The 17,965-nt window shown below is 39.9% G+C and overlaps 1 protein-coding gene across 1 annotated transcript; it reads right to left on the reverse strand.

The window, feature by feature from the left end:
• Positions 1-7,860: 7,860 nt before the first annotated feature.
• On the reverse strand, positions 7,861-10,108 carry LOC137296612 (uncharacterized). Its single transcript, XM_067828422.1, has 5 exons — positions 10,089-10,108; positions 9,367-9,551; positions 8,504-8,635; positions 8,296-8,361; positions 7,861-7,977 (listed from the first exon to the last, which is right to left on the reverse strand). Exons 2-5 carry the CDS (start codon positions 9,530-9,532, stop codon positions 7,919-7,921), a joined length of 423 nt encoding a protein of 140 aa, XP_067684523.1. The 5' UTR covers positions 9,533-9,551; positions 10,089-10,108; the 3' UTR covers positions 7,861-7,918.
• Between the last annotated feature and the right edge of the window lie 7,857 nt (positions 10,109-17,965).

A 17,965-nucleotide genomic window follows, 5' to 3' on the forward strand; every position in this document is an offset into this window, starting at 1 on the left:
GATTGTGATAGTGACGAAATATGTCTGTGTGGTGATTTCAACATTGTTATGGACCCACAAAAAGATATATGTAATTACAAAAATATTAACAACCCTTTTAGAAATGATTGACTATTTTGATCTAAGACGCGTGGAGAGAAAAGAATCCAGATTCCACAAGATATACTTGGCGACAACATACACCATTAAAACAAGCCCTGGTTGTTTTTTCCGTCTTGTCATACAATGTATATCCCCCCCGTGGATAAATGTGAAATAACACCTAGCATTGAATTTGACCATTCTGTTGCTGAGTTAATACTAAAATCTTTTGAACTACCACGTGGTAGAGTTTTTGGAAATTCAACCATTCATTATTGTACGACAGAACACATGTGGATATGATTAAAGAAACCATAAAATAAAATAAAACGGAAGTTGATCTTGGAAAAGAACTAAGTTATCTGGAAATAAGCCTAGATAAAGTAGACAGCCAAAATGATAAGACTAGTTTGTTGGATACCATCAATGATATTTAATTAAGGTTAGATGGAATTCAGTATAGTAAAATACAAGGAATGCTGACAAGGTCAAAAGCTAAGTGGATTGAAAAGGGAGAAATCCCCACAAAATACTTCTTGAAACTAGAATCGAGGAATTTCCTAAATAAATCCTTTACAGAAATCGAAAAACCAGACGGATCTCGGCTTACAGATAATGAAAGTATTATAAATGAAACTAAAACGTTAATACAGAAAACTTTACCAATCCGAAGGTGTTCTCCAAATTGATTGAAACGAAGTTTATGAAAGATGCAATGTACCTAAATTAAATGAAACTCAAAAACAAACTTTAGAAGGAAAATTGACCATAGCCGAACTAACAAAAGCGCTTAAAGAAATGAAAAACGAAACGAGTCCTGGTCCTGAAGATTTTACATCGGAATTTTAAATTTCTTTTCTAAAATATGGGTATAATTCTATTTAATTCACTAAATGATGCCTGTTTTATACCGGCTCGAATAGTCCAAAAATCGGCCATGTTGGTTCTGACGTCATCAAACACCTGCGTGACCTCATTTCGTCAATGGCCTTGGAGAACACCAGCGTGTTGACTCATTGAAGCCCGTGGGAAACGGGTTCGGAGGGTGAATGACTGTGGGGTGACACATCTGGGACTGACTGGGGTTCAATGACGGTGCACCCGTGGGAAACTGACATCACGCCAACGAACACCTGTGTGACCTCATCAGTCTAGACGTCTGACGTGGTTGGTGACTCATTGGGGTTGACACCCCCGAGGTGGCTCACTGAGGTCGATGAGCGGGCACCCGTGGGAAACTGGCATCACGTCATCGAACACCTGCGTGACCTCATTTTCACTGAACACCGTGGTGGTGGCCTCGTGGAAACCGGCATGACACATCACGCCATGACATCACCCCATTCTTTTGGACCAATCAGCAAGTATCAATACTTACTGGTTTACAAACCAGTTTCATCCGGTTTTTATTTGAACACCGCTGACAATAATCACTTGACTTGTCTTTACACCATGTTTACATGTTTCCATACTCAATCACCTTTTCTGTCGCATATCTCATTGTGAGCGACGTTGAGGCATGGTGCACTCTCAGTCTGCAGCCGAGAGAGCTCACTCAACCAAGGCGTCATATGATATCTCCTCAAACTGTTCTCTCTCATGTTATATTTTCTCCCTGCTGTGGTTTGTTTGGATCCATACACATTCAGAGATGAAACATACACATATGTAAATAGTTCGCAGGCTTAAGGACACATTTGCCATACTACATGTTTAAACGAATCAAAATGACTTACTGTTATGCCATGGTTACTTTCCGTATCTTGCCAGGGAATGCCAACATGCCAAAATTTCATACTAAACCAGTGTATCCAATGCGGGAGGTGCGAGTTTAAGGATGATATTGACATGTAAAACCCAAACCTCATATGTTTGTGATTGTATGGAATGAATCAACCACCAAAGCACATGAGATGAAAATACACATCTGTGTATCTCTCAGTCACCGCCACATATTAGCGCCAACAAGTCTTGGTGAGACTGGCACAAGTCTCTAATAAGTTTCATCAGAAACCGTCCATGCACTGCCACGCGCTAGACTAGCTAGACAGTATTGCCATACAATTACAAGTTTCAACGGGTTTAACCTTTAGGGTCGGCTTAAAGCAATGCTAGGCTGCATTTAAACACGTGGTGATCCACATTGCTCTAGCGAGGAGGGGCTATCATGTCTCTGTCGACTGTTACACTGGTGACAGCATTGAGTGTATGCGTACGAGGCCGTTGACAGCGTTACTATGATGGAATTATGAACTTGCTCTGGCTAAATAGGATTGAATGAATGCCTCGTGATAAGACATTTTAAAACAAACATAAATTATAATTTGAATATACTCATATAGTGATGTACAGCTTTTGTTCTAACTTTAAAACCCATGCTTGCCATAAAAGGTTACTGCTTGTCGTAAGAGGTGACTAACAGGATCAGGTGGTCAGGCTCGCTGACTTGGTTGACACATGTCATCGGTTCCAATTTGTGCAGATTGATGCTCATGTCGTTGATCACTGGATTGTCTGGTCCAGACTAGATTAATTACAGACCGCCGCCATATAGCTGGAATATTGCTGAGTGCGGCGTATAACTAAACTCACTCACTTGTTCTAACTTTGCTGCGCTTTGTACGTGCGCTTCCTTAGACTTCCATCAGGAAAGTTTTAAAGTGTAGGACAACACATTGGAGTAAATAGTTGCATGATCCCATGCTCAATGGACAACTCAATGGGAGCATCCACTTGGCACACACCTTCTGACTAAAAGTGGGTACCACACATTAAGAAACACAAAAGGTATATAGATTTCATGGTTTATTAGCTCTGTTTTCAAATGAGTAAAACTATGGGATAGGAGCAAGCCCCATGTTCATCATCATCACCATCAACACCACCACCACCACCACCATCATCATCATCATCATCATCATCATCATCATCATCATCATCATCATCATCATCCTCAGTCAACCCTTCCACCCAAGCCTTGTATTTGTACAGTTTGGAAAACACATCATGATACATATTATTGCTATCTTTTACTTCTGTTTATATTCCGTGTGTTTTTGGACCCCACTGCATATGAAACAAATAAGTAATAAAGCGAGCATACGTCTCCTTAAACGCGATCCAGGTTAATTTTTTCAGTCTGGTTTGGATTACATCCTCGCTAAAACCTCTTTTCGTGTACAGCTGGCGTTTCTCATCCAGTACATCTCTATTCAGCTCACGTGTATGTGAATCCATTTGTCGGATACCTTGCTCTTCGAGATCAGCCATCTTATTTTTCCAGTTGTTGACATTGCTTAATGATTCATCATCATCATAATCATCCTGTTCCAGTTCAGGACATTGCTTGTCGTGTAAATGTCATTGTAAGTTATGGTTAATGCTAAACACTTCACCACAATAGTTACATTCTGACAGAGGATGTGGTCTCTTCACAGAGCTGTCCTCCTCCCATTTCCTTTTAACTTGGGGTATTTCAGGAGTGCCCCCATTGGACTTTTCATGACACCAGTTCCGCCTGTGTTTTTGCAAATCAGAAGGATCTTGAGACATGAGTCCGCAGTCATCACAAGATGGCATGGCTGAGAGCTGTTCTTCACACGTCTGCTCACAATGAACGTCGAACTCTGACTGAATCGTCCTAGCTTGGAGGTTTCCTCTTAAACTGAACGCATTAGGACAAAGTCGCAAATGGGGAGGTGTTTGGGGTTTTAGATCAACCGGCAAGTGTCAATACGGGTTCTGAGTTACCTTCTGAAACTGGTCCATGAAATATTTATAGTTTCCTGGATACATCTGTCTCGCCAAAGTCGTTATGGGTTGTTGATCAATAGGATTATTGAACAGACGTAGATAATGACAGTTCCTTCGTTGTGTGGGATCCTTACTGTAATACATGTTTTGGTTCAAGGCAATTACTGAGAGATTCCGATGATGACTTCCTTCCGTAAACAGATCTGTAATACGTGGATCTTTGCTGACTATGGACACTAAGTCATCAGGCACAACGACATTCACTACCTGGGGGTCCAGAAACGCATCCTTTTCCAGAAGAATACCTTGATGGAATTCAACGTAGGGAAAAACACGACTTTGAACGACATTATACAAGGGTTGCCATCGTTTGTAGAGCCATAGAATACGTTCAGGATAAGATTTAATGTTCATCCGTTCTAGAAGCTGCTTCACCAAGTAGGTTTTTCCACAGTAGGTCGACCCAGAGACGATCATGGTAAATGGGTGTCACAACCTACATTCATCACCCACATGGAGTTTCTGCTGCTTCTGCTTCTGCTGCTGCTTCTGCTTCTGATTCTGCTGTTGCTACTGCTGCTGCTGCTTCTGCTGTTGCTGCTGCTGCTGCTGCTCTCCTGAATGTTTTGTTCGAATATGACGGGACAAGTCATGAGCCCAAACATATTGTTTGTAGCATACTGGACAGGAATACATGTTCATGTGGTGACAGTCCCACTACAAATGACACATTTAGCCTTTTGTTTCTATTTAAAAATCTGTTTTCATTCGTTTTGTGGGCACTGCTTCCATGGTGTTTTCCCTATGGACGACACTTTTTTCGTTCAACTTGGCTTTCGCCTCTTGAACGACTTGTTGGTTTGGGAGACGTGAGAGCAAACGTGTCTGTAGAAGTGGTAAGTCCATCTTGACCTCTTGTTTCTCGTAATAGATGACATAATCATCTACATTCGTAAATGGACTGGGATAGCCCTTGGCCTGCAAGTAGTAATATTTGGTCCATTTCTTCATCCAGATAGGGTCTCCAGTATCTCCTGTCCATTTCCTTGTTGTAGTTGAATACTGAGAGATGAAGTGTCACTATCACGGGTCCACGACTAAATGAAGCTAGATTGCCCTTGTAGTCCTTTATATAGAACTCCCCTCGTGTTCAAAAAGGAGCAGAGCGTGGCTTCGATCCACGGTCCTCTGGGTTATGAGCCCAGTGCGCTTCAGCTGCGCCACTCTGCTGTACCTGCATCTGTCTTGTGTTAAGACATTTAAATCAACCAATGATAACCAAATAGTCACAAACACATCCAGTCTATCTCTTAAACATGTAAATCCACATGACTACCCAAATGGGCCATCTCTGTCCGAGGGACTCCCACCAGGGTCAAATAATGACAGTCTGGAGACCACTTTTCATGCTCGACCCAGGGATCATTATCGCCTTCCCAGTTCTTGAGAATGACATCACATTGAACACACTATAAAATCTGTTTTCATGAAACCGTTTGCACCACTTCATTCAGAATGAGGTCGGGGGATGATTGTTCTGAAACAAATGAATAAAAAACCAACATGAGTCAGTGACTCTGTAACTGGCTTCGCGCTCTCCATGCTTAGGGGGTCTAAAACAGCTCTCTTAGTCTTAAGACTTGTAGACCTAAGACTTCTAGGCGACCTCTACACAGGCTAGAGTGTAACTCAGTAAGTAAAGCGTACTCACGGGGAGCTAGGAGGGGAGTCCCTTTTCCTGATGGGTGTCCCCTCTTCCTCCTCCCTGGTTGGGGTTCCAGTGTCGAACACCTATTCTACTCTCTGTATCACTTGCATGAGGCCAGAATGATTCTTCCTCAGGGTATCCCGGTGAGTAGCTTCCATTTTCAAGAGGGAGAGAGAGAGGCCTGGAATAGGGGTTTTATGTATTCCCACTGTCAAACCGGATGAAAGCGGTTGATCTATCTGTACGGTTGCTAGGCCTCTGACCTAATAATATACCCATGACTGTGAGGACCGCTCAAGGTCGTGGTGAAAATGACGTCACCACCATAGTGTTTTCCAAGGTCATTGACGAAATGAGGTCACGCAGGTGTTTGATGACGTCAGAACCAACATGGCGGATTTTTGGACTATTTGAGCCGGTATACAACAGATGCCTACGAAGAGCGAACACTTTCAGTTTCACAAAAGCAAGGTATAATTTAGTATCTTTAAGGGAAACAGCCCCCCCAAAGTATTTAAAGAACTGGCGCCCTCTTTCACTTCTAAATTCATCTTACAATATTGGAGCAGCGGCAAACCAAATTAAAAGTATTCCTTCTTTTGTAATTCATGAAGAAAAAAGGTTTTGTAGAAGATAAATATATGTGGAAATAACCAGACCAAGTTATGATATTATGGACCATACTGAAACTTTCCAAATTCCTGGTTTACTATTACTAATTGCTTTTGAAGCGTTCAAAAATTGATTACACGATTCCATTTAGAAAGTGGTCAAATGGAACATATGTCATATTTGGTCTACAGTGATTTATCAACCTGCCTGAAAACGTCAAGATTCATAATGACACCCCATGGACGTGTAGGAGGCTCCCACGCTGTGCGGGTGCTTCCCATGCATTGTGTTTACGTGTGGGGATAACGTGAAATGATGCTGCATACACAAGGTGAATGTCATTGTAACGTTTCTCAAAGGGTTTTCTTTCTACCAGACTTCAAAGTCCACTTCCCCTACTTTATTGAAGAGTATATTTGTTATAGAGGCCGGTAATAACAAGGTGTAACATCCGTAAACGATTTACTTAATGAAAACGACGGCAGATTTCAGTTTAAGGAAGAATTTGTGCCTTATACGTCCACAGACTTTCTTAAGAACGGGGCGTTAATCGAGCTGTTATATGTTACGCAAATTCAATAGGTATACTTTATCCGGATGTAATCTATGTAATCATGAGTATCCGCTTATAATGAAATGTACATCGGCCACCAGAAAGTATATGATATGTTAACAGATCCACGCTTTGTTAAACTCCCTTGCTTTGATATGTCACTTGTTTGCACTACTCGGACCTTGACGGAAAATGTTTAAACTTGATCGCAAATACATGTACTCCAAGTACTGAATAAAGATGGTTGCAGTACAGAATCATTCACACAATATTGCCAACCAGACATTTCATCTACAAAATAAACTATGTGGGTAGCCCTAGATGTACCTTTCCCAACGATTATGACGAAACAGTCTATCATATCTTCCGGGAGTGGGACAGAGTGGAAAGCATATGGCGTGAAATGAAAATATGGCTCAGAACTGGATATGTACTATTGAGTTTCAATTCCCAGGTAATGTTTGGGATAAAAGGAAAACAGAACTATTTACTTAATGCGAAAATTATTTTAGTCAAGTATAATATATACAACCGTAGTAAGAAAGGTTTTATTCCAAATATTTCATAAATCAAGAGTCAAATCATACAATGTTATAACACCACAAAATATATACATTAACCTACTTCCTATAGCTATGGTCCGACTGTTTAGAGTTGTTGAATAGGTAAATGTGTTCGATCTGCATGTAACAATTTTCTTTATGAAAAAAAGTGATGAGAAAACCGAGCGTACAGTTGTAGATATATAAGAAGTAGTTTCCGAAATAATAACACAGCACGGATCGTCTCCTACATGTTTCAATCGTGTATCTGGGAGAAGTGATTTCAGTTAAACAGATAATCTCCCTCGATATTTCATAAAAACACATACACCGTGCGTGACACTGAAGTGTAGCCTGTCCCAGTAGGACTCTACCCAACCAAAGTAATAGAGTCTGTACTTTTGTGGAAAGTAATCCAAAGATTACATATGGTTCACTATATGCTACTGAGAGGCACAGCTGTCTGATCAAGACGGATGTATCTGCCCATTCCCAACCTGTTAGAGTTCCCCTGCTTCATGGTGGTAGCACGGTGTATCCATCATCGGATTTTGAGACGACTAAGGGACGCAACTCTACGTCACTATGTATAAAGAACAGACACGAGACAGTTCTAGTGTACCCACATTATTTATTGAAATCTTGTAATAAACACTGTGATAAGGATTATTACTCTGAGTCGAAAGCGTCAGCAAACTCCTTCTCCAGTACATTTTGCAAATCTGGGTCTGAAAAGAAATATTAGGCACAGATTACAATATACACAGACAACTATAGTTCAGCCATACTTCAAATCCAATCTTGCAGTCCCGAGGACTGGTTTTAGATGCTTCCTGATTACGATCCTCGGTCTGTTTTCACTGTAGCACATGTTTTCATGTTTTTGATAGAATGTAATCTAAGTAGAACACTGTTAATATCAGCTTTAGACTTCACTTGAATATGAACATTTCAAGTTAATGTTATGTGCAACAACGTATACAATTTTATCTGTAATGTTCGATTGTACAAAACCAGTACAATTCAACTCGTTATGTCCGATTTACCTGAATCTATGGTCATGAAGTCATGGATGCTCCTCGAGAACTCCTCCAAACTCACATTTGAATCATCTGAAATTGTTGAAATGATCAGTCCAAATCTCTTCATTACTTAAGCATTATTTTCATGTTCACAATGAAATAACTTGTGATTAAAGTCAGGGTTACAGGGACTGTATATATCGTCATTATGTGAACGGTGACTCAAGTTTACCGTTTTCATCAGCAAGTGAAAGTAGATCCTCGGCCGCCCGTCTCTCCATCAGTTCCTCAGCTTCTGATTGGTCAATATTGCCATCCTTGTTCTTATCGAGGTCGTCAATACTTCGCTTACCAACTAGGGCTCCTAAAAGCAAAGAACACACAAATATATTCTCGCGCAGTAGCAAAAGTTACAAAGCAATGGCATCACACAAACACAATGAGATTTTTTTCACATAAAAAGGCAAAACAAACACAAATTGCTACGGTTTGTTAAGATTGATAATAACAGGATTCTGTCCCCTTGACTTTCAGTATTCTCTCAGAACAGATGAAACAGTACTTCCAAACACAGTAATTCATGTTTCAGATTTGAGTCCTCAGTACAATGAAAACCGCCTATTTAACTGAACGTGTTTTCAAAGAAGCACAATTATAACTCATTCGATCACTCAAACACCCAAGAACATTATTTGTTTGTTAAATAAGACACCTGAATTTTGGCATTTCTTCATAAGCTAACTTGTTTCTTAGTCTAATGGTTCCATCTGTTTATCAGTCTCTTAGTGAACGGTCTTCAGTATGTTGTCGTTCAAATCCGTTGATGATGTTCACATTGAAAACAAAGGAGAAACACATAATGTGGACACTTTTTACTATTAAAAGTCATCACTTACTGAAAGGTACAGTGTATTAATAGCTTTCGACCTCTGAGACCTTTCAGAGTGATTTTGACGTCCAGTTACACATTTTGTAGATCCCGAATGGGACTCAAGGAGAGAAAATGCGATATAGCAAAACTAATGCATGCCAAAAATGTCCAAACTTTGATTACATTCTATCTTCTACATTCTACATCTTCCTGTACTGGCTTACCGACGGCTGGGTTGATGATGTGTTTGTATCGCCTGTAAACTCGGTACACCCGTCCAGCGGTTCGAAGTAAACGCCGGCCGCGGACCCTAAACCTGAATCTTCTCCAGGCGTCCGATTCCGACATCAGCACCACGGCCACAAGCAGGAGGACGAGGAACAGACGCATTCTGGTCAGTTGATATTATCTGCTTGACATATAGATCATTGTGCAAATTACAAACGCAATCAATAGTGCAACACACTACTGACAATATTTTTGTCTCTTATATCTGCCTTTAGAAGGATAACACGCTTATTATTCATCACAACTGTTTCAGACAATAATACCTTGAGATAATGACGTGAAATACGAGATAGACCTTTATAGGTTTGTCATGGGCATGACTGATATACTCTCTTGTTTGTAACTTCTTTTTTCATTTATGAAGGGGACGCTTATATGGATACAGTAGGCAGTTGAAATTGCGTTTAAAATATCAGCTCTCTAAAGTTCTAAATTGTGAAAATGCTCCATTTTAACCATTATAATGTCTCAGATGGAAACCACCGCTGATTTCTGTACAAAAGAAGTGACTTTGTGTTTGTTGTCTGATGCAGTAGAAGAACCACTCCAGTGGCAATGTGGTGTGTCTTGATTTTGTTGGGATAGGTCTGCTATGTAGTTAGGATGCTGCTGTTTAACTACAATCATCAAATCAAGAAATCATAGAAATGTTACTTACCAAAATAGACGACGAAAAGAGTTTCTGCAGATTGTATGTATAAACCACACATATTTATGCCTGTATGGGTCAGAAACTCGTGAAAGGAAACAGGAAAATCACTTGAGATCTAAACGATAACATCCCACAAATAATGACGCTTGATTGGCCAACATGTTGGGTATCTGTACCATCGTTACAAGAAACAGCTGGGAGAGATGGATGTCAATGGGGAATATTGATTTAACACAGTTATTGCCATACTGACGTGTTATTTAGTTCTTTGGAAATGATATTTTAACACGTTTACCACCAGATGGCTAGATAGGTGAATAACGACCACTCGGATGTTGTTGGCGTCAGCAGTTTGTGACGGCAACAGCGAAACCCATGTTCCTACTCTGCCTGTAATGGCAACACAAGCCCACCATGGTGCTAATCGCGCCTTTTTGCTAATAAACATTTTGTTTCAAACCTACCTTACTTTTACTCTCTAAAATTGCTAGTATTTTCCCTAGTACTTCAACCATTATTTATTCTTTGTTTCAAAAACTTGACGAGTTGATCAGTTTGATTTTCAGTGATCCATTCCAATGATGTTCAAAGTTACTTTTCCTTTAAGACCATTTAAGACTGCGTATTCCTTCGCACTGACGTTCTGCAATCAATTATTTTTCACTTCAAGTTTGAATAAAGTAACAAGAAGCAAAACAAAATTTCGAATTTGGAAAAAGAGTGAGTGAGTGAGTTAAAATTTAACGTCACACCGGCAATATTGCAGCCATATAGTGACGAGAAATGTTGCAGATGCACACAAAAAATACAAGTAATTAAAGAACCAGTCATCGACGGACTGTAAAATAAAAATTGGCTATTGATCACCAACAACTAAAGGTAGATCACCATACTAGGGGCCATGGGGACTCACAGTACCTTAGCTACCTGCATGATCCCTATTTGGATTTACACCATCCCTTCACCTATTGGCGATTGTATGCAAGTTTAGCCACGAATTAAAATGACAATAATATTACATCTAAAAGTGTGGAAGATTAAATTTTACGTTAAATGTTTTGGGACTTACCTACCCTCTCAGGAGGACAATAATTTTACGGTACTTCAACCTCCCTTGAGGGTACTGCCACTACCCAGTTATTAATTTAAAGTTCCAATCATAAAATACTGATCTATTTACTGATCAGTCAACAAATCCAATTCTTTTAAAAATCCAATAATTAAATGAGAACTTATATTGTTAAAAAATCCTTCATAGTTCGTGATTTAAAATAGGTATTCCTTGTGATGGAGTATTCAACACAGTCAAGCAGTCATCACGTGCCTGACTGTGATTCTTTCATCACAAGGAACGCAGAACGGAGGATCCTCACCTTTCAGTAGGTAGTTGTGGGTACATTTGGTGTGGCCAATATGACATCGTCGCATGATGACCTCTTCAAATCTGGACTGACAACCCAAGTAGGTATAACCGATATAGGGTTTTATTTCATCTAATTTATTTATACCTACTTGAGTGTCCCACCTCTTCTGCATCAGATCATGCATGTAACATCTAATAGTAGCTTTATAATCAGTGTAGGGAAAAAGAAGTGGTGTCACGGATGTGCTGTGTGCTGCCTTGACAGCAAGGTCAGCCAGTGTGTTCCCAGAAATGCGTACGTGGTTAGGTAACCAACAAAAGACGATGTCGCATTGGCCAGTAGCAAGATCATTATACAATTCATTGATTTCTATTAAAAGTGGATGTTTTTAAGGCAAGAAAGAGAGTCTGAATAGATTACATATTGTTTTGTTTAGGGTGTTTTTTATTTAAGAGCCATCAATATGGCGTTAGCTTCTGCAGTGAATATAGAACTGTTCTGTGGTAATCTAGAAGATATTGTTCTGGATCCAATGACAGTGGCACAAGCAACTGCGCCACCGTCCTTGGACCCATCTGTAAATAAGGATTTGTAGTATTTATTTTTTAATTGAATATATTCTTGTTTGTATTGTAGTTTATTTGTTTCTGATTTCTTAAAAATAGTTCAAGTTAAATCGATTTGTGCCCTAACCAATTGCCAAGGGGGAGAAGAAAGAAGACGGGAAGGAGATATATTTTTCATATCAATGCCGGCAGCAATAATAAATGGCTTAATCCTGAGCCCAAGAGGCGGAAGAAGAGAAGATTTCTTATTGTACAAATCCTCACAGAGAGGATTGAAGACACAGTCATATGCAGGATGTGACTCACTGGAACATAGTTTTGTGATATACTGCAAAGATAATTTTATACGGCGTTGGTCAAGAGATGGCTCATCAGCCTCGACATAAGGCTGTCAACTGTCGAAGTTCTGAAAGATCCAAGACAAAATCTTAGACACTGGTGGTGGACGGAATCTAAAAGTTTAAGGTTGCTTTTGCAGGCTCCACCATATACGATGGAACCGTAATCAAGTATAGATCGTACTAATGATCTGTATAATTGAAGGAGTGAATTTGAAACAACCTTTAACAAGTCCAGTGCCTTCAGGCATTTAGCTTTAAGGGATTTAATGTGTGGTATGAACGTTAAATGAGAATCGAAAATTAAGCCCCCAAATTTGGCCTCCTTTACAACTTTGATGGGAGTGCCATTTAAAGATAGTTCAGGGTCCGTATGTTGCTTATATTGTCTACAAAAGTGTATGCAATTAGTTTTGTATTTAGAAAATGTAAAGCCGTTTTCGAGACACCATTTATTTATTCTGTTTAGACACAACTGCAGTTGTCGTTCAATAGTGTGCATATTGTTACCACGAGAAGAAATATTAAAATCATCCACAAATAACGAGCCATCAATTGAATCATTTAAAACCTTTTAATAAACTGTTGATCGTAATACTAAATAAAACGACAGACAAACTACTACCTTGAGGGACACCCTGAACCTGATTGTAATGATCAGACCGGGTTGAACCCACTCGGACTTGAAATTGCCTGTCTTTTAAAAACTGTGGTATAAAAAGTGGCAAACGGCCTCTCAAAGACAAAGTCTTGTAAATCCTTTAAAATACCATGCTTCCAGGTCGTATCATAAGCTTTCTCGAGATCAAAGAAAATTGATACAGTATGTTGTTTATTTACTATAGCATTTTAACAAAGGATTCTAAACGTACCAAATGATCAATGGTATTTCGATTTTTTCCGGAAACCACATGGAATACTTGTAATAAGGTTGTTGGTTTCAAGATACCAAATTAAACGATTGTTTACCATTCGTTCCATTGTTTTGCAGACACAGCTCGTTAGAGAAATTGGTCTGTAATTAGACGGAACAGAATGATCCCGTGAAGGTTTTGGTATACGGATGACAATGGCATTACGCCATGAAGATGGGACATCCCCCAAAGTCCATATAGTATCAAAACTGTGTAGAAGTGTTTCCAAACATGATTCTGGTAAATGCTTCAAGAGCTGATAGTGAATATTATCATCTCCTGTTGCTGTATCATGAGCTTGCTCAAGGGGAGTATGTAGCTCATGTGGTGAAAATAGTTCGTTGTAATCCTCACCATTGTCTGACTTAAAATTAATTCTTTTCTTTTCTTCTTGTGTCTGGTATTTCTGAAACTCAGGGACATAGTTGGTTGAAGAAGAATGCTTAGCGAGTGTTTCACCAAGCTTGCTGGCAATGTCAGCCTTACCTGTCAATAAAGAATCAAAATCCTTGAGATAATAAACTGAAGATTTCGAACCTTTACCCTTGATACGTTGAATCATATTCCACACTTTTGAAATCGGTGCACGAGAACTGATTTTGGAAACATAGTTGGACCAAGACTGACGTTTATTTTGTTTGAATGCACGTCGAGCCTTGGCATTTGAAAGTTTTACTTTGTCTAAATTATCAACTGTTGGATGTCGACGAAAGTATTTTTCGGCTTTCTTCCTACACTTTCTGGCCTCTTTACATTCATTGGTAAACCATGGTTTATGAATGTAAGGATTTGCAGAGGACTTAGCTATTGTGTGATCAGCTATAGCATTGAGCTTAGCTTATCTGAAAATAACTGAATGGGATCTTCGGTATTATTAAAATGGTCAGGAGTTAGATTTGAAGAACACAATACCTCATACAGTTGCCAGTTTGCTTTTTTAAAATTCCACCTAGATGACGATGAATCAGCATGTGGGCTGATCACTTTCAGAACAGTGGGAAAATGATCGCTGCCACAAAGGTCGTCATGAACTGACCATTCAAATTCAGTTAATAAGTTTGCATCTGTAAGAGAAAGGTCCAGTGCTGAATACGTTCCAGTGGCAGGATGTAAGTACGTGTTTGAATCGTCATTAAATATGCACAGATTATTGTCATTTATGAATTCCTCGAGTATTCTCCCTTTGATGTTTGTATTTATGCTTCCCCAAAGAGGGTTGTGTCCATTCAGGCCCCCCATGATAATACAGGGCCTAGGAAGCTGATCATATAGCTGTCGAAGATCAGATTGTTGTAGTGTAGTAGATGGAGGGATATACAATGAACACAGAGTAAATACAATGTGCATAGTCAACTGTACAGCAACAGCTTGGAGATTTGTCTTAAGAGGAATGCAGCTACTTATGGCATCCTGACGAATCAAAATAGAAGATCCTCCTGAAGCCTTATCTCCCGCTGGAGAGAAGGAATCGTAACAGTTGTATCTTCTTAAAGCCAAGTCGTCAGTAGATTTAAGATACGTCTCTTGGAGACAAACTGCTATGGGCTGAAATCTTGGACTAATAATTGTACCTCATTGAAAATTTTCCTGAGTCCTCTGCAATTCCACTGAATGAGATATGAGCCGCTCGTGGGGGCTGAACTGGGGATCTAGGACATGTAGAGGGACCACTCCCATATCTGTTTGCCATGAGACAGAATCTTGAGTTTGATGAGAAACTGCAGCGGAGTAAGTAGAGGCAGTAGACTGAGTTACAGTGGAAACTAATATTTCTTGCTTCACTGAAAGATATATTGTTTGTGTACTTATTTGTGAGGAATTTATATTGGGTTTCTAAACTGGGACAGGATTTGGATGATGCTAAGTGCTGTCCGTGACAGTTAGCACACTTGATTTCATTATTGCAGTCAGAGCTCTCATGCGCCCCGCTGCAAAGGACACAGATAACCTTGTGATTGCAAGTCTTGGTACCATGACCAAATCTTTGGTATTTAAAACATCTCAGCGGTGTTGGTATATAAACGTCCACAGCAATGTTATAATACCCGGTCTTTATAGATTTGGGTAAAGAGGACAAGGCAAATGTAAGGAGGTATGTGTGTGTTTTGTCATCCTGTTTCCTAGTAAAACCGTTTTACAGATGTAACACCTTGACTTTTTAAAGCAGCTGGTATTTCATCTTCTGCCATGTCAGACAGACACTTTGCATAATCCCGCACTATTCCTCTACATGAATTGAGTGACTTGTGCACCGAGACAACAACCTTGGTGTTAACAAATTGCTGAAGGTTCAGCAAATTGACACATTGTTGCCTCCGTGCACATTCAACAAGCAGTGAACCATTTCTGAGAACAGTGACATTTTTCACCTCTCCACATACACTTTGAATGCCTTTGGACACAGCGAAAGAATTACGTTTTAGTGGGTTTCCATCAAAAGAAGAGATAACAATAAACTTTGGCCAAGAATTAGCTACATCTGAAGAAACTTCTTCATCAGAGGATAAAGATTCTACGTGGCAACGTTTATTTGCCTTCAATGAACTAGGACTGGGGTTTTTGGACATGGCGTGTGAATAATACTCAACACCCTTGACCCCAACCCGCGATCGAGCGTCAACAAGGACGATGTTGCAAGAGGCAACCATCTACAACACCAGAGATACAAGAGTGGTATACTCCAGTAAATACAACGTGAATAGCCATATTTGCCTACCAAAGAGCACAGTCAGGCTGGTTCCGTCTTAAACAGGTAATTGGAGGCATACGAAATTCAGAGGTTGACATTACCAGATTGGCCTATGAGCCACCGCCTTCTGGCATAGGACTCTAGGCAATATAAGATCAGGAATAAAATATTTTGAATTACAGATATCAAAGACTCCAATACCCAATTGATTAACTGTGCAAAAATAGTTCTACGCACAGGGAATGGCGTACCCAGGCGACTGGTTGAACCGGGCCCATTCAACCTCTCGTCTAGGTGAAGTAACGGTCGAAGGGGTGTGTTGAACAAAGAGAATGCGGTCACAGGCCCCAGAGCCCTCAACCCCCAGACTCCCGTCCTCCACCGACACAGGGCCGCAACCCATGGCGAACGGGTTGGTGGACCAAATATGCACCCGGGTCCACTACAGGGGTGTTGGCGAGCTCTTGGCGTTACCCAGCACCCACCACGAGGAGGTGGCTCGCCACGTGTGCCTTTTGGAAAAAGAGACCTGAAATGGAAATCACAAAGAAAGGAAGTTAGTAGCAAAAACAGGAAATCCAATTTAATCAGCTAGCATAATCAAAAGAACTAGAAAATAGTTAATATTCACAGATTTGGCTATAACCCTGAAGTAGAGATCATGGGGTCGCAATTACAAATATATAAATATAAATATCGAAATAAGATACACAAATAACTAAAATAACGAGAACAATCACTGTAAGCATTTCTAAGTGCTGCCAAAGTGCACTCTCCCATATGAAGATTTCCAAAACGCCATAAGTTTTTTCATCAAGGTGACATTATTCAAAGCCTTTCAACCCCTTTTGAGAAATGGCATAGCAGAAATGTCCTACGCACTAACCTGTTGGACGGGCGTTTCTCTGTTGTCTCAGATGAACAAATAACTTATCTTTGGATGTCCAAGGTCACCTTCAAGTGAATGCCTGGTATGATCACATGCTGACAATATAGATGTGACATAGATGTCGCCATTGTACGTTGCTGTTAGAGGAGAACTAAGTTGCAATCCCGCTCACTGTGTGTTTTGTTCTTTCGAGTTGCGTTGCGATGTGTGTTAAACGTTATTAACTGTTTGTTGATGACTGGATGAAACGTTTATGCAATTCTCATTTTATCTGCAATTACCTGTGATAACTAAGACTGTAGCATTGGCATATTGCAGTGATGTTCGTTGTGGAACAATGTGGAACACCGCCCAAATTCATAAAACTATTTATTATGATGACCAGAAAGAGAAAGTATAATTAATAAACAATCTAGTACAAAGGTATCTTCAAACTACCGACGGTCTCCTGGCCTAAGAAGGACAGCAACGACTTCAACCGAAACACTGAATACACATTAAATACACAATACAACACTGTATACACAGTGACCGGGGTTTCATCAGGAACATTTTATTTTATTCTCCTTTGTTTTCAATGTGAATATCATCAACGGGTTTGAACGGCAACACTCTGATGATCGTACAGCAATAAGATGATAGAAGAAAAGCAAGGACGTATAAACAAATTTAACAGTTAAAAGATGGTTTTTCATCATAGGCAGGCTCTAATATCACATTTTCTTTGTAAACACAACACGTCTCGGTGAAAATGTGAGTGTATCCTGCACCACTGCAGGGACCCGTCATAAATACATCCAAAGTATATCAATACGTTGGAACAGGAGCTATGCAAGATTACCTTTATTATTATTTACATACAATGCATTACATTGAGAACATTGTTACACAACGAACATCGATGCCACACACCTAAACATCAGCTGTCACAGATAACTGCAGACAAAACGAGAATTCCATACACTTTTCATTCAGTTATCAACAAACAGTTAATAACACTTACTACACCTAGCACAACACAACACATCATTATGCATGGTTACTACTGATCGTTCTTCATCCAAACAGATCGCATTTTTCCGTCACCGTGATATGGCTCGTTGCTAAGGCGCCATTAGCTCCC

Source organism: Haliotis asinina, chromosome 9 (assembly GCF_037392515.1).
Source record: "Haliotis asinina isolate JCU_RB_2024 chromosome 9, JCU_Hal_asi_v2, whole genome shotgun sequence".
Lineage (NCBI taxonomy): Eukaryota > Metazoa > Mollusca > Gastropoda > Lepetellida > Haliotidae > Haliotis > Haliotis asinina.